The sequence below is a fragment of the Branchiostoma lanceolatum genome, chromosome 1 (assembly GCF_035083965.1).
Source record: "Branchiostoma lanceolatum isolate klBraLanc5 chromosome 1, klBraLanc5.hap2, whole genome shotgun sequence".
Classification (NCBI taxonomy): Eukaryota; Metazoa; Chordata; class Leptocardii; order Amphioxiformes; family Branchiostomatidae; genus Branchiostoma; species Branchiostoma lanceolatum.
This window is the reverse complement of record NC_089722.1, coordinates 19,668,738-19,690,995: the sequence shown is the minus strand read 5'-3', so window position 1 is coordinate 19,690,995 and position 22,258 is coordinate 19,668,738. Positions and strand designations below refer to the sequence as shown.

The 22,258-nt window shown below is 49.0% G+C and overlaps 1 protein-coding gene across 1 annotated transcript in view; it reads right to left on the bottom strand.

Moving 5' to 3' along the window:
• Window positions 1-22,253, bottom strand: part of LOC136439884 (rRNA methyltransferase 3, mitochondrial-like) — a 29,775-nt gene extending 7,522 nt beyond the window's left edge. The window contains exon 1 of the mRNA XM_066435544.1: window positions 22,173-22,253. Coding sequence (XP_066291641.1) covers window positions 22,173-22,197 — 25 coding nt within the window. The 5' untranslated portion in view covers window positions 22,198-22,253. The remainder of the gene's footprint in view (window positions 1-22,172) is intronic.
• Window positions 22,254-22,258: the final 5 nt, after the last annotated feature.

Here is a 22,258-nt window from a genome sequence, read left to right as displayed (position 1 = left end):
TCTGTTTCTTTGGACAGCAGTTTTACCAGGGAACATCTCTCGACTCCAGCTTCCATGGCGGACAGCTCTTGCCACACTCCTGCCAATGTGCACAAAGTCTCTCAGATGTTTGGTACGTTTCCCCCTCGCCTCCTTCATGACCTCGGACAGACCCCTTGCAAAATGGCTATCCCCATCAGTTATTATGTGGCTGACAGGGACCTTGTTTGCAAGGAGCCTCCGTCCGATTTCCCTGCCGGCAAATTCTTCATCCCCTATCACGTCGTGTGGTTTCAGATTGGCTGGGCACTTGTGATGCTTGCGCTTCTGTACCCTGCAAGGCCGTCCAAGTTTTCGTCTTTGGGGCCGCTGGCATGTAGAGCACTGCTTCTGAGCCAGGAAATGTGCCAGGATCAGCCTCCGAACAGTGACATTCTCACAGAAGATAGTGTGAGCATTGGGTGATGGTTGGCCAGGCTTCTTCCCAAGCCCTGCGTAGAGTGCACTTTTATACCTTGAGTCAGCTTCACCCATTATGGGACTGTCCTCGCCATTGCCGAGGATGGCATTGATTTCTTTGACAGTTTCCGACCAAACCTTCATATCTCTGTCATTCTCCTCCACCATGAGTTCGCTGTACTTGCGTGCATTCGCCCTCATCTGACTTGCAGCAGGCACAGGTAGGTCCATGGCAGCTGCAAACTGCCTGAAGGCATGCACTCCCATCGAGCAGTTTGCCAAGGCTACCTGGATAGCCATGTTGAGTACAGCCATCCTTCTTCCGCGTTGTCCTTTCCCTACAATCTCGTCGTAGAATTTAAAGCTTCTGGACCTATACTGGCAGCCGTCACAGACAAAGGTCTCAGCTGTGGCAAGTCCCACCTTTCTCTCCAACTTGGCAGACAGGCGGACTAGTGCTCTGCATCTTGGCCGTTGTTTATCGTGCTCTCTCTGTGCTGTAGTGCAGGCCTTCACTGCGTCCCGTGCTAGCCAGATACGATAGCCGACCAAGTCATCTGGGCTGTCACCTCCTCTTGCATCTGTGGACGTGTACCCCCTTGAAACAGCCCTCGCAATTTTGCTGCGCAGCTGCCTCTTTGGTCTCAGAAGCATCACTCTCCTCTTCGCAAGTACCACTTTCTTCCGGCGTATCAGGGGGTTGCCTCTCCGGTCAGTGTTCTGCAGCAGCTCATACTGGTCTTCCGTCACCCTGCGGTAGACAGGTATCTCTGGTTTGGCATGCTGCGTCTTGGTGCCCTTGTTGTGTGGTATGTTGCCTTTCTTGAAGACTGTTGGCCTCGCCTTGCTAGCTTTCTTGCGTCCCATGGCAGGTGCTTGATTGGCTTGGGCGTGCACCTCAGACGATGTTCAGCAAGTTTCTGAGATGTTACTTGTCTTGCCTTCATTTTAAAGTTTTCTTGACAAGGGCTGTGGGCTGGTGATGGATTGGCCCAGGGGAGTCCAGAACCTTGGGCCCTGCCTGCCTTCTTCCAGGAAGTAGCTTGTGACTAAGGAGGACAGGACATAGGATAGTGTGTGTGTACCCCCCCCCCCCCCCCCCCCCCCCCCCGGCTTCCTGGAATATGACAGTCATCCTACAGGTGTCAGTCCATGTATGAAAAACAAAATTTAACAAATTAGCATGTAGTTCATGAGTATATTTGGAGAAGAGAATGTGCATGTCTCCCTAGTCCTAAAGTATGCTCTCAAATGAAATGCTCTCAAATTGACAAGTTTTCGTGTCAATCATCCGCCAAGTGATCAAGTCAGTGTCTTGATTGACACCGTTGACAAAAAACATGATCTGACAATAAAGTTGACCTCTCAATGACAGATTATAGCTGTCAAGGCCCCCTGTCTTCATCACAGTCTGACCTGTGATGACTGCCATTGTAGGCTAATGCAGTGCTTGGTCTGACACCTGTTTGATAATGACCTGTCATATCTCTGCGATTCATGGTAGGGCTTTGATTTTTGGCCATGGTACTCAGAACCCTTTACCCTAAGACATGATGTCAGTTATATCTGTCTATCTTGACCTTGAACTACCTGTAAGGGGAGGGACCGGGAAATATGACCTGCGCAGACGGTGCAGTTTGCCTACCATTTGTATTTTTCTCTTATTATTTTTGAGATTTTTTTCTAGGGGCCATGTATGGTCAGATTAGGCCAATTTTCTTCCAGAGGTACAAGAGGAGTGTTTACTTTTCAAATCTAGACAAAAATGTTGACCTTAGTTGACCCTAGTGGTGTAATCTTACATCTTCTGGGGCCTGTTGTCGGCATGGTGATGCAAGCCTCTACCAGCTGGGGGGGTGAAAGGTCAGCTTTGTTTTGTTCGGAGGCCTGTAGCCGGAGAAAACGCCGGAGTCGAAACTCTGCTTTTTCCAGATTTGGTAAGTAGACATGTTTAGCTAGCCAGAGGAAAGGAACTTTGGGACATTGAAATACTGGTAAGTGTGTTTTGGAGCCTTTCCTTATGTGTGTTTTTAGGCCTTTTGGATGCTAGAAGTATTTGCTGGCCCCTCCCCTGAAGAGGAAATTAGGCCCTAACTGTTGTATCACCTTACGGCCCTAAACAGCTAATTTATGCAAAGTATGCATGAAAGTGACACCAGAAACACATGACAGAGACCATTTCAGTTCAAGTCATCAGATTTTAATTAGCATATTTGTTGTTCTTGACAAGAAAATGGCAGTGGGAAGCATGTCAGATTGGCAGACAGAATTCAGACAGAAAATGTCCACAAAAACTAGTCAACATCCTACTAAATCATGCATCATTTGGACTGGACAACTTGTTACAAAGTCAGGAGGCAAGTACGGGGTCATTCAAGTTCCCTGGGTGCCTGGAAAGCCTTTAAAAAAGCAACAGCGAAAGCCGATGTACGCCCATAGGGTAGCATACATGCTGTGGAGAGGGGTGTTTGGCATACCAAAAAACCTAGATATTAGTCACCGGTGTCACATCTCTTACTGCGTGAATCCTGATCACCTCTCGGCTGAACCTCGGAAAGTAAACATCAACAGGAAAAAGTGTCACAGAGGGGGGGAGTGTCTTGGCGGGCACGACCCCTATCCCGCGTGCATCTTTGAAGGTAAGAAAGTCAGTCTGTTTCTTCATCAGTCTCAGAAAAATCAGAGTCAGTAGTCCAACCATCAGAGTCTGATATGGAAGCTGGTCCCTCTCCCTCCATCCTGTTGTAGGTATGGTCAGCTTTGCCTCTTGGCTGCTTCTGTGAGCATTTCCTCTTCTTTTCAGCACTGGGAACATCGCCAGAGGCACTGGGAACGTCGCCTGACTTGTATGTCCCCATCTCCTTTAGTTCGTCGTAAGTTTTAAACTGGCGGACCCTGTTTAACATGGCCCTTTGCTTGGACTCCGGTTCATTCTTGTGTGCCCTTCTGTAAAGCCGCTCCCTCTCCATGCTTTCCAGGACCCTGACTGTTGGAGACATTGGCGACAAGGAGATACCGGCTGCCTCTCTACGCTTGACGATTGACAAGGCAACACCATTATTGGAGCTGTGAATAGTGGTGGCGAACCGCCCAGGTAAGGTCTCTATCCAATTGCCACTCTTGGGCACATTCTTCGTGGACTGACGATTAACAGACTCGGCCTTGTTAGTGTCCATGCAGTACCTGGTGGAGGCTAATGCCTTCTTTCCGAGTCTCTTCTCCATAATTCTTCTCATCTCCTTCATGTCCGAGCTGTTAGGATTCAAGTTTTTTACAGGTAGGTACTGTCTGTCTGCTTTCCATCGCTTCCTACCATTACAGACCATGGACTGCCAGCACTTGTCATGATTCCCAGTGTAGCATACAGGTATGGCATCCATAGCCAATTCCATTGCCTCCTCCATCTTTTCTCTTCTTTTGCCGAACCTCAGCACAGCGGTGTCGTGTTCCGCATTAAGCCGCACACGCAGCTCCTCTGCAAACCTGGACTTCACTCTGTTTCTTTGGACAGCAGTTTTACCAGGGAACATCTCTCGACTCCAGCTTCCATGGCGGACAGCTCTTGCCACACTCCTGCCAATGTGCACAAAGTCTCTCAGATGTTTGGTACGTTTCCCCCTCGCCTCCTTCATGACCTCGGACAGACCCCTTGCAAAATGGCTATCCCCATCAGTTATTATGTGGCTGACAGGGACCTTGTTTGCAAGGAGCCTCCGTCCGATTTCCCTGCCGGCAAATTCTTCATCCCCTATCACGTCGTGTGGTTTCAGATTGGCTGGGCACTTGTGATGCTTGCGCTTCTGTACCCTGCAAGGCCGTCCAAGTTTTCGTCTTTGGGGCCGCTGGCATGTAGAGCACTGCTTCTGAGCCAGGAAATGTGCCAGGATCAGCCTCCGAACAGTGACATTCTCACAGAAGATAGTGTGAGCATTGGGTGATGGTTGGCCAGGCTTCTTCCCAAGCCCTGCGTAGAGTGCACTTTTATACCTTGAGTCAGCTTCACCCATTATGGGACTGTCCTCGCCATTGCCGAGGATGGCATTGATTTCTTTGACAGTTTCCGACCAAACCTTCATATCTCTGTCATTCTCCTCCACCATGAGTTCGCTGTACTTGCGTGCATTCGCCCTCATCTGACTTGCAGCAGGCACAGGTAGGTCCATGGCAGCTGCAAACTGCCTGAAGGCATGCACTCCCATCGAGCAGTTTGCCAAGGCTACCTGGATAGCCATGTTGAGTACAGCCATCCTTCTTCCGCGTTGTCCTTTCCCTACAATCTCGTCGTAGAATTTAAAGCTTCTGGACCTATACTGGCAGCCGTCACAGACAAAGGTCTCAGCTGTGGCAAGTCCCACCTTTCTCTCCAACTTGGCAGACAGGCGGACTAGTGCTCTGCATCTTGGCCGTTGTTTATCGTGCTCTCTCTGTGCTGTAGTGCAGGCCTTCACTGCGTCCCGTGCTAGCCAGATACGATAGCCGACCAAGTCATCTGGGCTGTCACCTCCTCTTGCATCTGTGGACGTGTACCCCCTTGAAACAGCCCTCGCAATTTTGCTGCGCAGCTGCCTCTTTGGTCTCAGAAGCATCACTCTCCTCTTCGCAAGTACCACTTTCTTCCGGCGTATCAGGGGGTTGCCTCTCCGGTCAGTGTTCTGCAGCAGCTCATACTGGTCTTCCGTCACCCTGCGGTAGACAGGTATCTCTGGTTTGGCATGCTGCGTCTTGGTGCCCTTGTTGTGTGGTATGTTGCCTTTCTTGAAGACTGTTGGCCTCGCCTTGCTAGCTTTCTTGCGTCCCATGGCAGGTGCTTGATTGGCTTGGGCGTGCACCTCAGACGATGTTCAGCAAGTTTCTGAGATGTTACTTGTCTTGCCTTCATTTTAAAGTTTTCTTGACAAGGGCTGTGGGCTGGTGATGGATTGGCCCAGGGGAGTCCAGAACCTTGGGCCCTGCCTGCCTTCTTCCAGGAAGTAGCTTGTGACTAAGGAGGACAGGACATAGGATAGTGTGTGTGTACCCCCCCCCCCCCCCCCCCCCCCCCCCGGCTTCCTGGAATATGACAGTCATCCTACAGGTGTCAGTCCATGTATGAAAAACAAAATTTAACAAATTAGCATGTAGTTCATGAGTATATTTGGAGAAGAGAATGTGCATGTCTCCCTAGTCCTAAAGTATGCTCTCAAATGAAATGCTCTCAAATTGACAAGTTTTCGTGTCAATCATCCGCCAAGTGATCAAGTCAGTGTCTTGATTGACACCGTTGACAAAAAACATGATCTGACAATAAAGTTGACCTCTCAATGACAGATTATAGCTGTCAAGGCCCCCTGTCTTCATCACAGTCTGACCTGTGATGACTGCCATTGTAGGCTAATGCAGTGCTTGGTCTGACACCTGTTTGATAATGACCTGTCATATCTCTGCGATTCATGGTAGGGCTTTGATTTTTGGCCATGGTACTCAGAACCCTTTACCCTAAGACATGATGTCAGTTATATCTGTCTATCTTGACCTTGAACTACCTGTAAGGGGAGGGACCGGGAAATATGACCTGCGCAGACGGTGCAGTTTGCCTACCATTTGTATTTTTCTCTTATTATTTTTGAGATTTTTTTCTAGGGGCCATGTATGGTCAGATTAGGCCAATTTTCTTCCAGAGGTACAAGAGGAGTGTTTACTTTTCAAATCTAGACAAAAATGTTGACCTTAGTTGACCCTAGTGGTGTAATCTTACATCTTCTGGGGCCTGTTGTCGGCATGGTGATGCAAGCCTCTACCAGCTGGGGGGGTGAAAGGTCAGCTTTGTTTTGTTCGGAGGCCTGTAGCCGGAGAAAACGCCGGAGTCGAAACTCTGCTTTTTCCAGATTTGGTAAGTAGACATGTTTAGCTAGCCAGAGGAAAGGAACTTTGGGACATTGAAATACTGGTAAGTGTGTTTTGGAGCCTTTCCTTATGTGTGTTTTTAGGCCTTTTGGATGCTAGAAGTATTTGCTGGCCCCTCCCCTGAAGAGGAAATTAGGCCCTAACTGTTGTATCACCTTACGGCCCTAAACAGCTAATTTATGCAAAGTATGCATGAAAGTGACACCAGAAACACATGACAGAGACCATTTCAGTTCAAGTCATCAGATTTTAATTAGCATATTTGTTGTTCTTGACAAGAAAATGGCAGTGGGAAGCATGTCAGATTGGCAGACAGAATTCAGACAGAAAATGTCCACAAAAACTAGTCAACATCCTACTAAATCATGCATCATTTGGACTGGACAACTTGTTACAAAGTCAGGAGGCAAGTACGGGGTCATTCAAGTTCCCTGGGTGCCTGGAAAGCCTTTAAAAAAGCAACAGCGAAAGCCGATGTACGCCCATAGGGTAGCATACATGCTGTGGAGAGGGGTGTTTGGCATACCAAAAAACCTAGATATTAGTCACCGGTGTCACATCTCTTACTGCGTGAATCCTGATCACCTCTCGGCTGAACCTCGGAAAGTAAACATCAACAGGAAAAAGTGTCACAGAGGGGGGGAGTGTCTTGGCGGGCACGACCCCTATCCCGCGTGCATCTTTGAAGGTAAGAAAGTCAGTCTGTTTCTTCATCAGTCTCAGAAAAATCAGAGTCAGTAGTCCAACCATCAGAGTCTGATATGGAAGCTGGTCCCTCTCCCTCCATCCTGTTGTAGGTATGGTCAGCTTTGCCTCTTGGCTGCTTCTGTGAGCATTTCCTCTTCTTTTCAGCACTGGGAACATCGCCAGAGGCACTGGGAACGTCGCCTGACTTGTATGTCCCCATCTCCTTTAGTTCGTCGTAAGTTTTAAACTGGCGGACCCTGTTTAACATGGCCCTTTGCTTGGACTCCGGTTCATTCTTGTGTGCCCTTCTGTAAAGCCGCTCCCTCTCCATGCTTTCCAGGACCCTGACTGTTGGAGACATTGGCGACAAGGAGATACCGGCTGCCTCTCTACGCTTGACGATTGACAAGGCAACACCATTATTGGAGCTGTGAATAGTGGTGGCGAACCGCCCAGGTAAGGTCTCTATCCAATTGCCACTCTTGGGCACATTCTTCGTGGACTGACGATTAACAGACTCGGCCTTGTTAGTGTCCATGCAGTACCTGGTGGAGGCTAATGCCTTCTTTCCGAGTCTCTTCTCCATAATTCTTCTCATCTCCTTCATGTCCGAGCTGTTAGGATTCAAGTTTTTTACAGGTAGGTACTGTCTGTCTGCTTTCCATCGCTTCCTACCATTACAGACCATGGACTGCCAGCACTTGTCATGATTCCCAGTGTAGCATACAGGTATGGCATCCATAGCCAATTCCATTGCCTCCTCCATCTTTTCTCTTCTTTTGCCGAACCTCAGCACAGCGGTGTCGTGTTCCGCATTAAGCCGCACACGCAGCTCCTCTGCAAACCTGGACTTCACTCTGTTTCTTTGGACAGCAGTTTTACCAGGGAACATCTCTCGACTCCAGCTTCCATGGCGGACAGCTCTTGCCACACTCCTGCCAATGTGCACAAAGTCTCTCAGATGTTTGGTACGTTTCCCCCTCGCCTCCTTCATGACCTCGGACAGACCCCTTGCAAAATGGCTATCCCCATCAGTTATTATGTGGCTGACAGGGACCTTGTTTGCAAGGAGCCTCCGTCCGATTTCCCTGCCGGCAAATTCTTCATCCCCTATCACGTCGTGTGGTTTCAGATTGGCTGGGCACTTGTGATGCTTGCGCTTCTGTACCCTGCAAGGCCGTCCAAGTTTTCGTCTTTGGGGCCGCTGGCATGTAGAGCACTGCTTCTGAGCCAGGAAATGTGCCAGGATCAGCCTCCGAACAGTGACATTCTCACAGAAGATAGTGTGAGCATTGGGTGATGGTTGGCCAGGCTTCTTCCCAAGCCCTGCGTAGAGTGCACTTTTATACCTTGAGTCAGCTTCACCCATTATGGGACTGTCCTCGCCATTGCCGAGGATGGCATTGATTTCTTTGACAGTTTCCGACCAAACCTTCATATCTCTGTCATTCTCCTCCACCATGAGTTCGCTGTACTTGCGTGCATTCGCCCTCATCTGACTTGCAGCAGGCACAGGTAGGTCCATGGCAGCTGCAAACTGCCTGAAGGCATGCACTCCCATCGAGCAGTTTGCCAAGGCTACCTGGATAGCCATGTTGAGTACAGCCATCCTTCTTCCGCGTTGTCCTTTCCCTACAATCTCGTCGTAGAATTTAAAGCTTCTGGACCTATACTGGCAGCCGTCACAGACAAAGGTCTCAGCTGTGGCAAGTCCCACCTTTCTCTCCAACTTGGCAGACAGGCGGACTAGTGCTCTGCATCTTGGCCGTTGTTTATCGTGCTCTCTCTGTGCTGTAGTGCAGGCCTTCACTGCGTCCCGTGCTAGCCAGATACGATAGCCGACCAAGTCATCTGGGCTGTCACCTCCTCTTGCATCTGTGGACGTGTACCCCCTTGAAACAGCCCTCGCAATTTTGCTGCGCAGCTGCCTCTTTGGTCTCAGAAGCATCACTCTCCTCTTCGCAAGTACCACTTTCTTCCGGCGTATCAGGGGGTTGCCTCTCCGGTCAGTGTTCTGCAGCAGCTCATACTGGTCTTCCGTCACCCTGCGGTAGACAGGTATCTCTGGTTTGGCATGCTGCGTCTTGGTGCCCTTGTTGTGTGGTATGTTGCCTTTCTTGAAGACTGTTGGCCTCGCCTTGCTAGCTTTCTTGCGTCCCATGGCAGGTGCTTGATTGGCTTGGGCGTGCACCTCAGACGATGTTCAGCAAGTTTCTGAGATGTTACTTGTCTTGCCTTCATTTTAAAGTTTTCTTGACAAGGGCTGTGGGCTGGTGATGGATTGGCCCAGGGGAGTCCAGAACCTTGGGCCCTGCCTGCCTTCTTCCAGGAAGTAGCTTGTGACTAAGGAGGACAGGACATAGGATAGTGTGTGTGTACCCCCCCCCCCCCCCCCCCCCCCCCCCGGCTTCCTGGAATATGACAGTCATCCTACAGGTGTCAGTCCATGTATGAAAAACAAAATTTAACAAATTAGCATGTAGTTCATGAGTATATTTGGAGAAGAGAATGTGCATGTCTCCCTAGTCCTAAAGTATGCTCTCAAATGAAATGCTCTCAAATTGACAAGTTTTCGTGTCAATCATCCGCCAAGTGATCAAGTCAGTGTCTTGATTGACACCGTTGACAAAAAACATGATCTGACAATAAAGTTGACCTCTCAATGACAGATTATAGCTGTCAAGGCCCCCTGTCTTCATCACAGTCTGACCTGTGATGACTGCCATTGTAGGCTAATGCAGTGCTTGGTCTGACACCTGTTTGATAATGACCTGTCATATCTCTGCGATTCATGGTAGGGCTTTGATTTTTGGCCATGGTACTCAGAACCCTTTACCCTAAGACATGATGTCAGTTATATCTGTCTATCTTGACCTTGAACTACCTGTAAGGGGAGGGACCGGGAAATATGACCTGCGCAGACGGTGCAGTTTGCCTACCATTTGTATTTTTCTCTTATTATTTTTGAGATTTTTTTCTAGGGGCCATGTATGGTCAGATTAGGCCAATTTTCTTCCAGAGGTACAAGAGGAGTGTTTACTTTTCAAATCTAGACAAAAATGTTGACCTTAGTTGACCCTAGTGGTGTAATCTTACATCTTCTGGGGCCTGTTGTCGGCATGGTGATGCAAGCCTCTACCAGCTGGGGGGGTGAAAGGTCAGCTTTGTTTTGTTCGGAGGCCTGTAGCCGGAGAAAACGCCGGAGTCGAAACTCTGCTTTTTCCAGATTTGGTAAGTAGACATGTTTAGCTAGCCAGAGGAAAGGAACTTTGGGACATTGAAATACTGGTAAGTGTGTTTTGGAGCCTTTCCTTATGTGTGTTTTTAGGCCTTTTGGATGCTAGAAGTATTTGCTGGCCCCTCCCCTGAAGAGGAAATTAGGCCCTAACTGTTGTATCACCTTACGGCCCTAAACAGCTAATTTATGCAAAGTATGCATGAAAGTGACACCAGAAACACATGACAGAGACCATTTCAGTTCAAGTCATCAGATTTTAATTAGCATATTTGTTGTTCTTGACAAGAAAATGGCAGTGGGAAGCATGTCAGATTGGCAGACAGAATTCAGACAGAAAATGTCCACAAAAACTAGTCAACATCCTACTAAATCATGCATCATTTGGACTGGACAACTTGTTACAAAGTCAGGAGGCAAGTACGGGGTCATTCAAGTTCCCTGGGTGCCTGGAAAGCCTTTAAAAAAGCAACAGCGAAAGCCGATGTACGCCCATAGGGTAGCATACATGCTGTGGAGAGGGGTGTTTGGCATACCAAAAAACCTAGATATTAGTCACCGGTGTCACATCTCTTACTGCGTGAATCCTGATCACCTCTCGGCTGAACCTCGGAAAGTAAACATCAACAGGAAAAAGTGTCACAGAGGGGGGGAGTGTCTTGGCGGGCACGACCCCTATCCCGCGTGCATCTTTGAAGGTAAGAAAGTCAGTCTGTTTCTTCATCAGTCTCAGAAAAATCAGAGTCAGTAGTCCAACCATCAGAGTCTGATATGGAAGCTGGTCCCTCTCCCTCCATCCTGTTGTAGGTATGGTCAGCTTTGCCTCTTGGCTGCTTCTGTGAGCATTTCCTCTTCTTTTCAGCACTGGGAACATCGCCAGAGGCACTGGGAACGTCGCCTGACTTGTATGTCCCCATCTCCTTTAGTTCGTCGTAAGTTTTAAACTGGCGGACCCTGTTTAACATGGCCCTTTGCTTGGACTCCGGTTCATTCTTGTGTGCCCTTCTGTAAAGCCGCTCCCTCTCCATGCTTTCCAGGACCCTGACTGTTGGAGACATTGGCGACAAGGAGATACCGGCTGCCTCTCTACGCTTGACGATTGACAAGGCAACACCATTATTGGAGCTGTGAATAGTGGTGGCGAACCGCCCAGGTAAGGTCTCTATCCAATTGCCACTCTTGGGCACATTCTTCGTGGACTGACGATTAACAGACTCGGCCTTGTTAGTGTCCATGCAGTACCTGGTGGAGGCTAATGCCTTCTTTCCGAGTCTCTTCTCCATAATTCTTCTCATCTCCTTCATGTCCGAGCTGTTAGGATTCAAGTTTTTTACAGGTAGGTACTGTCTGTCTGCTTTCCATCGCTTCCTACCATTACAGACCATGGACTGCCAGCACTTGTCATGATTCCCAGTGTAGCATACAGGTATGGCATCCATAGCCAATTCCATTGCCTCCTCCATCTTTTCTCTTCTTTTGCCGAACCTCAGCACAGCGGTGTCGTGTTCCGCATTAAGCCGCACACGCAGCTCCTCTGCAAACCTGGACTTCACTCTGTTTCTTTGGACAGCAGTTTTACCAGGGAACATCTCTCGACTCCAGCTTCCATGGCGGACAGCTCTTGCCACACTCCTGCCAATGTGCACAAAGTCTCTCAGATGTTTGGTACGTTTCCCCCTCGCCTCCTTCATGACCTCGGACAGACCCCTTGCAAAATGGCTATCCCCATCAGTTATTATGTGGCTGACAGGGACCTTGTTTGCAAGGAGCCTCCGTCCGATTTCCCTGCCGGCAAATTCTTCATCCCCTATCACGTCGTGTGGTTTCAGATTGGCTGGGCACTTGTGATGCTTGCGCTTCTGTACCCTGCAAGGCCGTCCAAGTTTTCGTCTTTGGGGCCGCTGGCATGTAGAGCACTGCTTCTGAGCCAGGAAATGTGCCAGGATCAGCCTCCGAACAGTGACATTCTCACAGAAGATAGTGTGAGCATTGGGTGATGGTTGGCCAGGCTTCTTCCCAAGCCCTGCGTAGAGTGCACTTTTATACCTTGAGTCAGCTTCACCCATTATGGGACTGTCCTCGCCATTGCCGAGGATGGCATTGATTTCTTTGACAGTTTCCGACCAAACCTTCATATCTCTGTCATTCTCCTCCACCATGAGTTCGCTGTACTTGCGTGCATTCGCCCTCATCTGACTTGCAGCAGGCACAGGTAGGTCCATGGCAGCTGCAAACTGCCTGAAGGCATGCACTCCCATCGAGCAGTTTGCCAAGGCTACCTGGATAGCCATGTTGAGTACAGCCATCCTTCTTCCGCGTTGTCCTTTCCCTACAATCTCGTCGTAGAATTTAAAGCTTCTGGACCTATACTGGCAGCCGTCACAGACAAAGGTCTCAGCTGTGGCAAGTCCCACCTTTCTCTCCAACTTGGCAGACAGGCGGACTAGTGCTCTGCATCTTGGCCGTTGTTTATCGTGCTCTCTCTGTGCTGTAGTGCAGGCCTTCACTGCGTCCCGTGCTAGCCAGATACGATAGCCGACCAAGTCATCTGGGCTGTCACCTCCTCTTGCATCTGTGGACGTGTACCCCCTTGAAACAGCCCTCGCAATTTTGCTGCGCAGCTGCCTCTTTGGTCTCAGAAGCATCACTCTCCTCTTCGCAAGTACCACTTTCTTCCGGCGTATCAGGGGGTTGCCTCTCCGGTCAGTGTTCTGCAGCAGCTCATACTGGTCTTCCGTCACCCTGCGGTAGACAGGTATCTCTGGTTTGGCATGCTGCGTCTTGGTGCCCTTGTTGTGTGGTATGTTGCCTTTCTTGAAGACTGTTGGCCTCGCCTTGCTAGCTTTCTTGCGTCCCATGGCAGGTGCTTGATTGGCTTGGGCGTGCACCTCAGACGATGTTCAGCAAGTTTCTGAGATGTTACTTGTCTTGCCTTCATTTTAAAGTTTTCTTGACAAGGGCTGTGGGCTGGTGATGGATTGGCCCAGGGGAGTCCAGAACCTTGGGCCCTGCCTGCCTTCTTCCAGGAAGTAGCTTGTGACTAAGGAGGACAGGACATAGGATAGTGTGTGTGTACCCCCCCCCCCCCCCCCCCCCCCCCCGGCTTCCTGGAATATGACAGTCATCCTACAGGTGTCAGTCCATGTATGAAAAACAAAATTTAACAAATTAGCATGTAGTTCATGAGTATATTTGGAGAAGAGAATGTGCATGTCTCCCTAGTCCTAAAGTATGCTCTCAAATGAAATGCTCTCAAATTGACAAGTTTTCGTGTCAATCATCCGCCAAGTGATCAAGTCAGTGTCTTGATTGACACCGTTGACAAAAAACATGATCTGACAATAAAGTTGACCTCTCAATGACAGATTATAGCTGTCAAGGCCCCCTGTCTTCATCACAGTCTGACCTGTGATGACTGCCATTGTAGGCTAATGCAGTGCTTGGTCTGACACCTGTTTGATAATGACCTGTCATATCTCTGCGATTCATGGTAGGGCTTTGATTTTTGGCCATGGTACTCAGAACCCTTTACCCTAAGACATGATGTCAGTTATATCTGTCTATCTTGACCTTGAACTACCTGTAAGGGGAGGGACCGGGAAATATGACCTGCGCAGACGGTGCAGTTTGCCTACCATTTGTATTTTTCTCTTATTATTTTTGAGATTTTTTTCTAGGGGCCATGTATGGTCAGATTAGGCCAATTTTCTTCCAGAGGTACAAGAGGAGTGTTTACTTTTCAAATCTAGACAAAAATGTTGACCTTAGTTGACCCTAGTGGTGTAATCTTACATCTTCTGGGGCCTGTTGTCGGCATGGTGATGCAAGCCTCTACCAGCTGGGGGGGTGAAAGGTCAGCTTTGTTTTGTTCGGAGGCCTGTAGCCGGAGAAAACGCCGGAGTCGAAACTCTGCTTTTTCCAGATTTGGTAAGTAGACATGTTTAGCTAGCCAGAGGAAAGGAACTTTGGGACATTGAAATACTGGTAAGTGTGTTTTGGAGCCTTTCCTTATGTGTGTTTTTAGGCCTTTTGGATGCTAGAAGTATTTGCTGGCCCCTCCCCTGAAGAGGAAATTAGGCCCTAACTGTTGTATCACCTTACGGCCCTAAACAGCTAATTTATGCAAAGTATGCATGAAAGTGACACCAGAAACACATGACAGAGACCATTTCAGTTCAAGTCATCAGATTTTAATTAGCATATTTGTTGTTCTTGACAAGAAAATGGCAGTGGGAAGCATGTCAGATTGGCAGACAGAATTCAGACAGAAAATGTCCACAAAAACTAGTCAACATCCTACTAAATCATGCATCATTTGGACTGGACAACTTGTTACAAAGTCAGGAGGCAAGTACGGGGTCATTCAAGTTCCCTGGGTGCCTGGAAAGCCTTTAAAAAAGCAACAGCGAAAGCCGATGTACGCCCATAGGGTAGCATACATGCTGTGGAGAGGGGTGTTTGGCATACCAAAAAACCTAGATATTAGTCACCGGTGTCACATCTCTTACTGCGTGAATCCTGATCACCTCTCGGCTGAACCTCGGAAAGTAAACATCAACAGGAAAAAGTGTCACAGAGGGGGGGAGTGTCTTGGCGGGCACGACCCCTATCCCGCGTGCATCTTTGAAGGTAAGAAAGTCAGTCTGTTTCTTCATCAGTCTCAGAAAAATCAGAGTCAGTAGTCCAACCATCAGAGTCTGATATGGAAGCTGGTCCCTCTCCCTCCATCCTGTTGTAGGTATGGTCAGCTTTGCCTCTTGGCTGCTTCTGTGAGCATTTCCTCTTCTTTTCAGCACTGGGAACATCGCCAGAGGCACTGGGAACGTCGCCTGACTTGTATGTCCCCATCTCCTTTAGTTCGTCGTAAGTTTTAAACTGGCGGACCCTGTTTAACATGGCCCTTTGCTTGGACTCCGGTTCATTCTTGTGTGCCCTTCTGTAAAGCCGCTCCCTCTCCATGCTTTCCAGGACCCTGACTGTTGGAGACATTGGCGACAAGGAGATACCGGCTGCCTCTCTACGCTTGACGATTGACAAGGCAACACCATTATTGGAGCTGTGAATAGTGGTGGCGAACCGCCCAGGTAAGGTCTCTATCCAATTGCCACTCTTGGGCACATTCTTCGTGGACTGACGATTAACAGACTCGGCCTTGTTAGTGTCCATGCAGTACCTGGTGGAGGCTAATGCCTTCTTTCCGAGTCTCTTCTCCATAATTCTTCTCATCTCCTTCATGTCCGAGCTGTTAGGATTCAAGTTTTTTACAGGTAGGTACTGTCTGTCTGCTTTCCATCGCTTCCTACCATTACAGACCATGGACTGCCAGCACTTGTCATGATTCCCAGTGTAGCATACAGGTATGGCATCCATAGCCAATTCCATTGCCTCCTCCATCTTTTCTCTTCTTTTGCCGAACCTCAGCACAGCGGTGTCGTGTTCCGCATTAAGCCGCACACGCAGCTCCTCTGCAAACCTGGACTTCACTCTGTTTCTTTGGACAGCAGTTTTACCAGGGAACATCTCTCGACTCCAGCTTCCATGGCGGACAGCTCTTGCCACACTCCTGCCAATGTGCACAAAGTCTCTCAGATGTTTGGTACGTTTCCCCCTCGCCTCCTTCATGACCTCGGACAGACCCCTTGCAAAATGGCTATCCCCATCAGTTATTATGTGGCTGACAGGGACCTTGTTTGCAAGGAGCCTCCGTCCGATTTCCCTGCCGGCAAATTCTTCATCCCCTATCACGTCGTGTGGTTTCAGATTGGCTGGGCACTTGTGATGCTTGCGCTTCTGTACCCTGCAAGGCCGTCCAAGTTTTCGTCTTTGGGGCCGCTGGCATGTAGAGCACTGCTTCTGAGCCAGGAAATGTGCCAGGATCAGCCTCCGAACAGTGACATTCTCACAGAAGATAGTGTGAGCATTGGGTGATGGTTGGCCAGGCTTCTTCCCAAGCCCTGCGTAGAGTGCACTTTTATACCTTGAGTCAGCTTCACCCATTATGGGACTGTCCTCGCCATTGCCGAGGATGGCATTGATTTCTTTGACAGTTTCCGACCAAACCTTCATATCTCTGTCATTCTCCTCCACCATGAGTTCGCTGTACTTGCGTGCATTCGCCCTCATCTGACTTGCAGCAGGCACAGGTAGGTCCATGGCAGCTGCAAACTGCCTGAAGGCATGCACTCCCATCGAGCAGTTTGCCAAGGCTACCTGGATAGCCATGTTGAGTACAGCCATCCTTCTTCCGCGTTGTCCTTTCCCTACAATCTCGTCGTAGAATTTAAAGCTTCTGGACCTATACTGGCAGCCGTCACAGACAAAGGTCTCAGCTGTGGCAAGTCCCACCTTTCTCTCCAACTTGGCAGACAGGCGGACTAGTGCTCTGCATCTTGGCCGTTGTTTATCGTGCTCTCTCTGTGCTGTAGTGCAGGCCTTCACTGCGTCCCGTGCTAGCCAGATACGATAGCCGACCAAGTCATCTGGGCTGTCACCTCCTCTTGCATCTGTGGACGTGTACCCCCTTGAAACAGCCCTCGCAATTTTGCTGCGCAGCTGCCTCTTTGGTCTCAGAAGCATCACTCTCCTCTTCGCAAGTACCACTTTCTTCCGGCGTATCAGGGGGTTGCCTCTCCGGTCAGTGTTCTGCAGCAGCTCATACTGGTCTTCCGTCACCCTGCGGTAGACAGGTATCTCTGGTTTGGCATGCTGCGTCTTGGTGCCCTTGTTGTGTGGTATGTTGCCTTTCTTGAAGACTGTTGGCCTCGCCTTGCTAGCTTTCTTGCGTCCCATGGCAGGTGCTTGATTGGCTTGGGCGTGCACCTCAGACGATGTTCAGCAAGTTTCTGAGATGTTACTTGTCTTGCCTTCATTTTAAAGTTTTCTTGACAAGGGCTGTGGGCTGGTGATGGATTGGCCCAGGGGAGTCCAGAACCTTGGGCCCTGCCTGCCTTCTTCCAGGAAGTAGCTTGTGACTAAGGAGGACAGGACATAGGATAGTGTGTGTGTACCCCCCCCCCCCCCCCCCCCCCCCCCGGCTTCCTGGAATATGACAGTCATCCTACAGGTGTCAGTCCATGTATGAAAAACAAAATTTAACAAATTAGCATGTAGTTCATGAGTATATTTGGAGAAGAGAATGTGCATGTCTCCCTAGTCCTAAAGTATGCTCTCAAATGAAATGCTCTCAAATTGACAAGTTTTCGTGTCAATCATCCGCCAAGTGATCAAGTCAGTGTCTTGATTGACACCGTTGACAAAAAACATGATCTGACAATAAAGTTGACCTCTCAATGACAGATTATAGCTGTCAAGGCCCCCTGTCTTCATCACAGTCTGACCTGTGATGACTGCCATTGTAGGCTAATGCAGTGCTTGGTCTGACACCTGTTTGATAATGACCTGTCATATCTCTGCGATTCATGGTAGGGCTTTGATTTTTGGCCATGGTACTCAGAACCCTTTACCCTAAGACATGATGTCAGTTATATCTGTCTATCTTGACCTTGAACTACCTGTAAGGGGAGGGACCGGGAAATATGACCTGCGCAGACGGTGCAGTTTGCCTACCATTTGTATTTTTCTCTTATTATTTTTGAGATTTTTTTCTAGGGGCCATGTATGGTCAGATTAGGCCAATTTTCTTCCAGAGGTACAAGAGGAGTGTTTACTTTTCAAATCTAGACAAAAATGTTGACCTTAGTTGACCCTAGTGGTGTAATCTTACATCTTCTGGGGCCTGTTGTCGGCATGGTGATGCAAGCCTCTACCAGCTGGGGGGGTGAAAGGTCAGCTTTGTTTTGTTCGGAGGCCTGTAGCCGGAGAAAACGCCGGAGTCGAAACTCTGCTTTTTCCAGATTTGGTAAGTAGACATGTTTAGCTAGCCAGAGGAAAGGAACTTTGGGACATTGAAATACTGGTAAGTGTGTTTTGGAGCCTTTCCTTATGTGTGTTTTTAGGCCTTTTGGATGCTAGAAGTATTTGCTGGCCCCTCCCCTGAAGAGGAAATTAGGCCCTAACTGTTGTATCACCTTACGGCCCTAAACAGCTAATTTATGCAAAGTATGCATGAAAGTGACACCAGAAACACATGACAGAGACCATTTCAGTTCAAGTCATCAGATTTTAATTAGCATATTTGTTGTTCTTGACAAGAAAATGGCAGTGGGAAGCATGTCAGATTGGCAGACAGAATTCAGACAGAAAATGTCCACAAAAACTAGTCAACATCCTACTAAATCATGCATCATTTGGACTGGACAACTTGTTACAAAGTCAGGAGGCAAGTACGGGGTCATTCAAGTTCCCTGGGTGCCTGGAAAGCCTTTAAAAAAGCAACAGCGAAAGCCGATGTACGCCCATAGGGTAGCATACATGCTGTGGAGAGGGGTGTTTGGCATACCAAAAAACCTAGATATTAGTCACCGGTGTCACATCTCTTACTGCGTGAATCCTGATCACCTCTCGGCTGAACCTCGGAAAGTAAACATCAACAGGAAAAAGTGTCACAGAGGGGGGGAGTGTCTTGGCGGGCACGACCCCTATCCCGCGTGCATCTTTGAAGGTAAGAAAGTCAGTCTGTTTCTTCATCAGTCTCAGAAAAATCAGAGTCAGTAGTCCAACCATCAGAGTCTGATATGGAAGCTGGTCCCTCTCCCTCCATCCTGTTGTAGGTATGGTCAGCTTTGCCTCTTGGCTGCTTCTGTGAGCATTTCCTCTTCTTTTCAGCACTGGGAACATCGCCAGAGGCACTGGGAACGTCGCCTGACTTGTATGTCCCCATCTCCTTTAGTTCGTCGTAAGTTTTAAACTGGCGGACCCTGTTTAACATGGCCCTTTGCTTGGACTCCGGTTCATTCTTGTGTGCCCTTCTGTAAAGCCGCTCCCTCTCCATGCTTTCCAGGACCCTGACTGTTGGAGACATTGGCGACAAGGAGATACCGGCTGCCTCTCTACGCTTGACGATTGACAAGGCAACACCATTATTGGAGCTGTGAATAGTGGTGGCGAACCGCCCAGGTAAGGTCTCTATCCAATTGCCACTCTTGGGCACATTCTTCGTGGACTGACGATTAACAGACTCGGCCTTGTTAGTGTCCATGCAGTACCTGGTGGAGGCTAATGCCTTCTTTCCGAGTCTCTTCTCCATAATTCTTCTCATCTCCTTCATGTCCGAGCTGTTAGGATTCAAGTTTTTTACAGGTAGGTACTGTCTGTCTGCTTTCCATCGCTTCCTACCATTACAGACCATGGACTGCCAGCACTTGTCATGATTCCCAGTGTAGCATACAGGTATGGCATCCATAGCCAATTCCATTGCCTCCTCCATCTTTTCTCTTCTTTTGCCGAACCTCAGCACAGCGGTGTCGTGTTCCGCATTAAGCCGCACACGCAGCTCCTCTGCAAACCTGGACTTCACTCTGTTTCTTTGGACAGCAGTTTTACCAGGGAACATCTCTCGACTCCAGCTTCCATGGCGGACAGCTCTTGCCACACTCCTGCCAATGTGCACAAAGTCTCTCAGATGTTTGGTACGTTTCCCCCTCGCCTCCTTCATGACCTCGGACAGACCCCTTGCAAAATGGCTATCCCCATCAGTTATTATGTGGCTGACAGGGACCTTGTTTGCAAGGAGCCTCCGTCCGATTTCCCTGCCGGCAAATTCTTCATCCCCTATCACGTCGTGTGGTTTCAGATTGGCTGGGCACTTGTGATGCTTGCGCTTCTGTACCCTGCAAGGCCGTCCAAGTTTTCGTCTTTGGGGCCGCTGGCATGTAGAGCACTGCTTCTGAGCCAGGAAATGTGCCAGGATCAGCCTCCGAACAGTGACATTCTCACAGAAGATAGTGTGAGCATTGGGTGATGGTTGGCCAGGCTTCTTCCCAAGCCCTGCGTAGAGTGCACTTTTATACCTTGAGTCAGCTTCACCCATTATGGGACTGTCCTCGCCATTGCCGAGGATGGCATTGATTTCTTTGACAGTTTCCGACCAAACCTTCATATCTCTGTCATTCTCCTCCACCATGAGTTCGCTGTACTTGCGTGCATTCGCCCTCATCTGACTTGCAGCAGGCACAGGTAGGTCCATGGCAGCTGCAAACTGCCTGAAGGCATGCACTCCCATCGAGCAGTTTGCCAAGGCTACCTGGATAGCCATGTTGAGTACAGCCATCCTTCTTCCGCGTTGTCCTTTCCCTACAATCTCGTCGTAGAATTTAAAGCTTCTGGACCTATACTGGCAGCCGTCACAGACAAAGGTCTCAGCTGTGGCAAGTCCCACCTTTCTCTCCAACTTGGCAGACAGGCGGACTAGTGCTCTGCATCTTGGCCGTTGTTTATCGTGCTCTCTCTGTGCTGTAGTGCAGGCCTTCACTGCGTCCCGTGCTAGCCAGATACGATAGCCGACCAAGTCATCTGGGCTGTCACCTCCTCTTGCATCTGTGGACGTGTACCCCCTTGAAACAGCCCTCGCAATTTTGCTGCGCAGCTGCCTCTTTGGTCTCAGAAGCATCACTCTCCTCTTCGCAAGTACCACTTTCTTCCGGCGTATCAGGGGGTTGCCTCTCCGGTCAGTGTTCTGCAGCAGCTCATACTGGTCTTCCGTCACCCTGCGGTAGACAGGTATCTCTGGTTTGGCATGCTGCGTCTTGGTGCCCTTGTTGTGTGGTATGTTGCCTTTCTTGAAGACTGTTGGCCTCGCCTTGCTAGCTTTCTTGCGTCCCATGGCAGGTGCTTGATTGGCTTGGGCGTGCACCTCAGACGATGTTCAGCAAGTTTCTGAGATGTTACTTGTCTTGCCTTCATTTTAAAGTTTTCTTGACAAGGGCTGTGGGCTGGTGATGGATTGGCCCAGGGGAGTCCAGAACCTTGGGCCCTGCCTGCCTTCTTCCAGGAAGTAGCTTGTGACTAAGGAGGACAGGACATAGGATAGTGTGTGTGTACCCCCCCCCCCCCCCCCCCCCCCCCCCGGCTTCCTGGAATATGACAGTCATCCTACAGGTGTCAGTCCATGTATGAAAAACAAAATTTAACAAATTAGCATGTAGTTCATGAGTATATTTGGAGAAGAGAATGTGCATGTCTCCCTAGTCCTAAAGTATGCTCTCAAATGAAATGCTCTCAAATTGACAAGTTTTCGTGTCAATCATCCGCCAAGTGATCAAGTCAGTGTCTTGATTGACACCGTTGACAAAAAACATGATCTGACAATAAAGTTGACCTCTCAATGACAGATTATAGCTGTCAAGGCCCCCTGTCTTCATCACAGTCTGACCTGTGATGACTGCCATTGTAGGCTAATGCAGTGCTTGGTCTGACACCTGTTTGATAATGACCTGTCATATCTCTGCGATTCATGGTAGGGCTTTGATTTTTGGCCATGGTACTCAGAACCCTTTACCCTAAGACATGATGTCAGTTATATCTGTCTATCTTGACCTTGAACTACCTGTAAGGGGAGGGACCGGGAAATATGACCTGCGCAGACGGTGCAGTTTGCCTACCATTTGTATTTTTCTCTTATTATTTTTGAGATTTTTTTCTAGGGGCCATGTATGGTCAGATTAGGCCAATTTTCTTCCAGAGGTACAAGAGGAGTGTTTACTTTTCAAATCTAGACAAAAATGTTGACCTTAGTTGACCCTAGTGGTGTAATCTTACATCTTCTGGGGCCTGTTGTCGGCATGGTGATGCAAGCCTCTACCAGCTGGGGGGGTGAAAGGTCAGCTTTGTTTTGTTCGGAGGCCTGTAGCCGGAGAAAACGCCGGAGTCGAAACTCTGCTTTTTCCAGATTTGGTAAGTAGACATGTTTAGCTAGCCAGAGGAAAGGAACTTTGGGACATTGAAATACTGGTAAGTGTGTTTTGGAGCCTTTCCTTATGTGTGTTTTTAGGCCTTTTGGATGCTAGAAGTATTTGCTGGCCCCTCCCCACGAATTTTCTGAACATGTGGGCTGCCATCTTGGATTACAAAGCATAGTGGGAAATTTTGAGTTTTCCAGCCCTGTGATTGGTTGTTAGA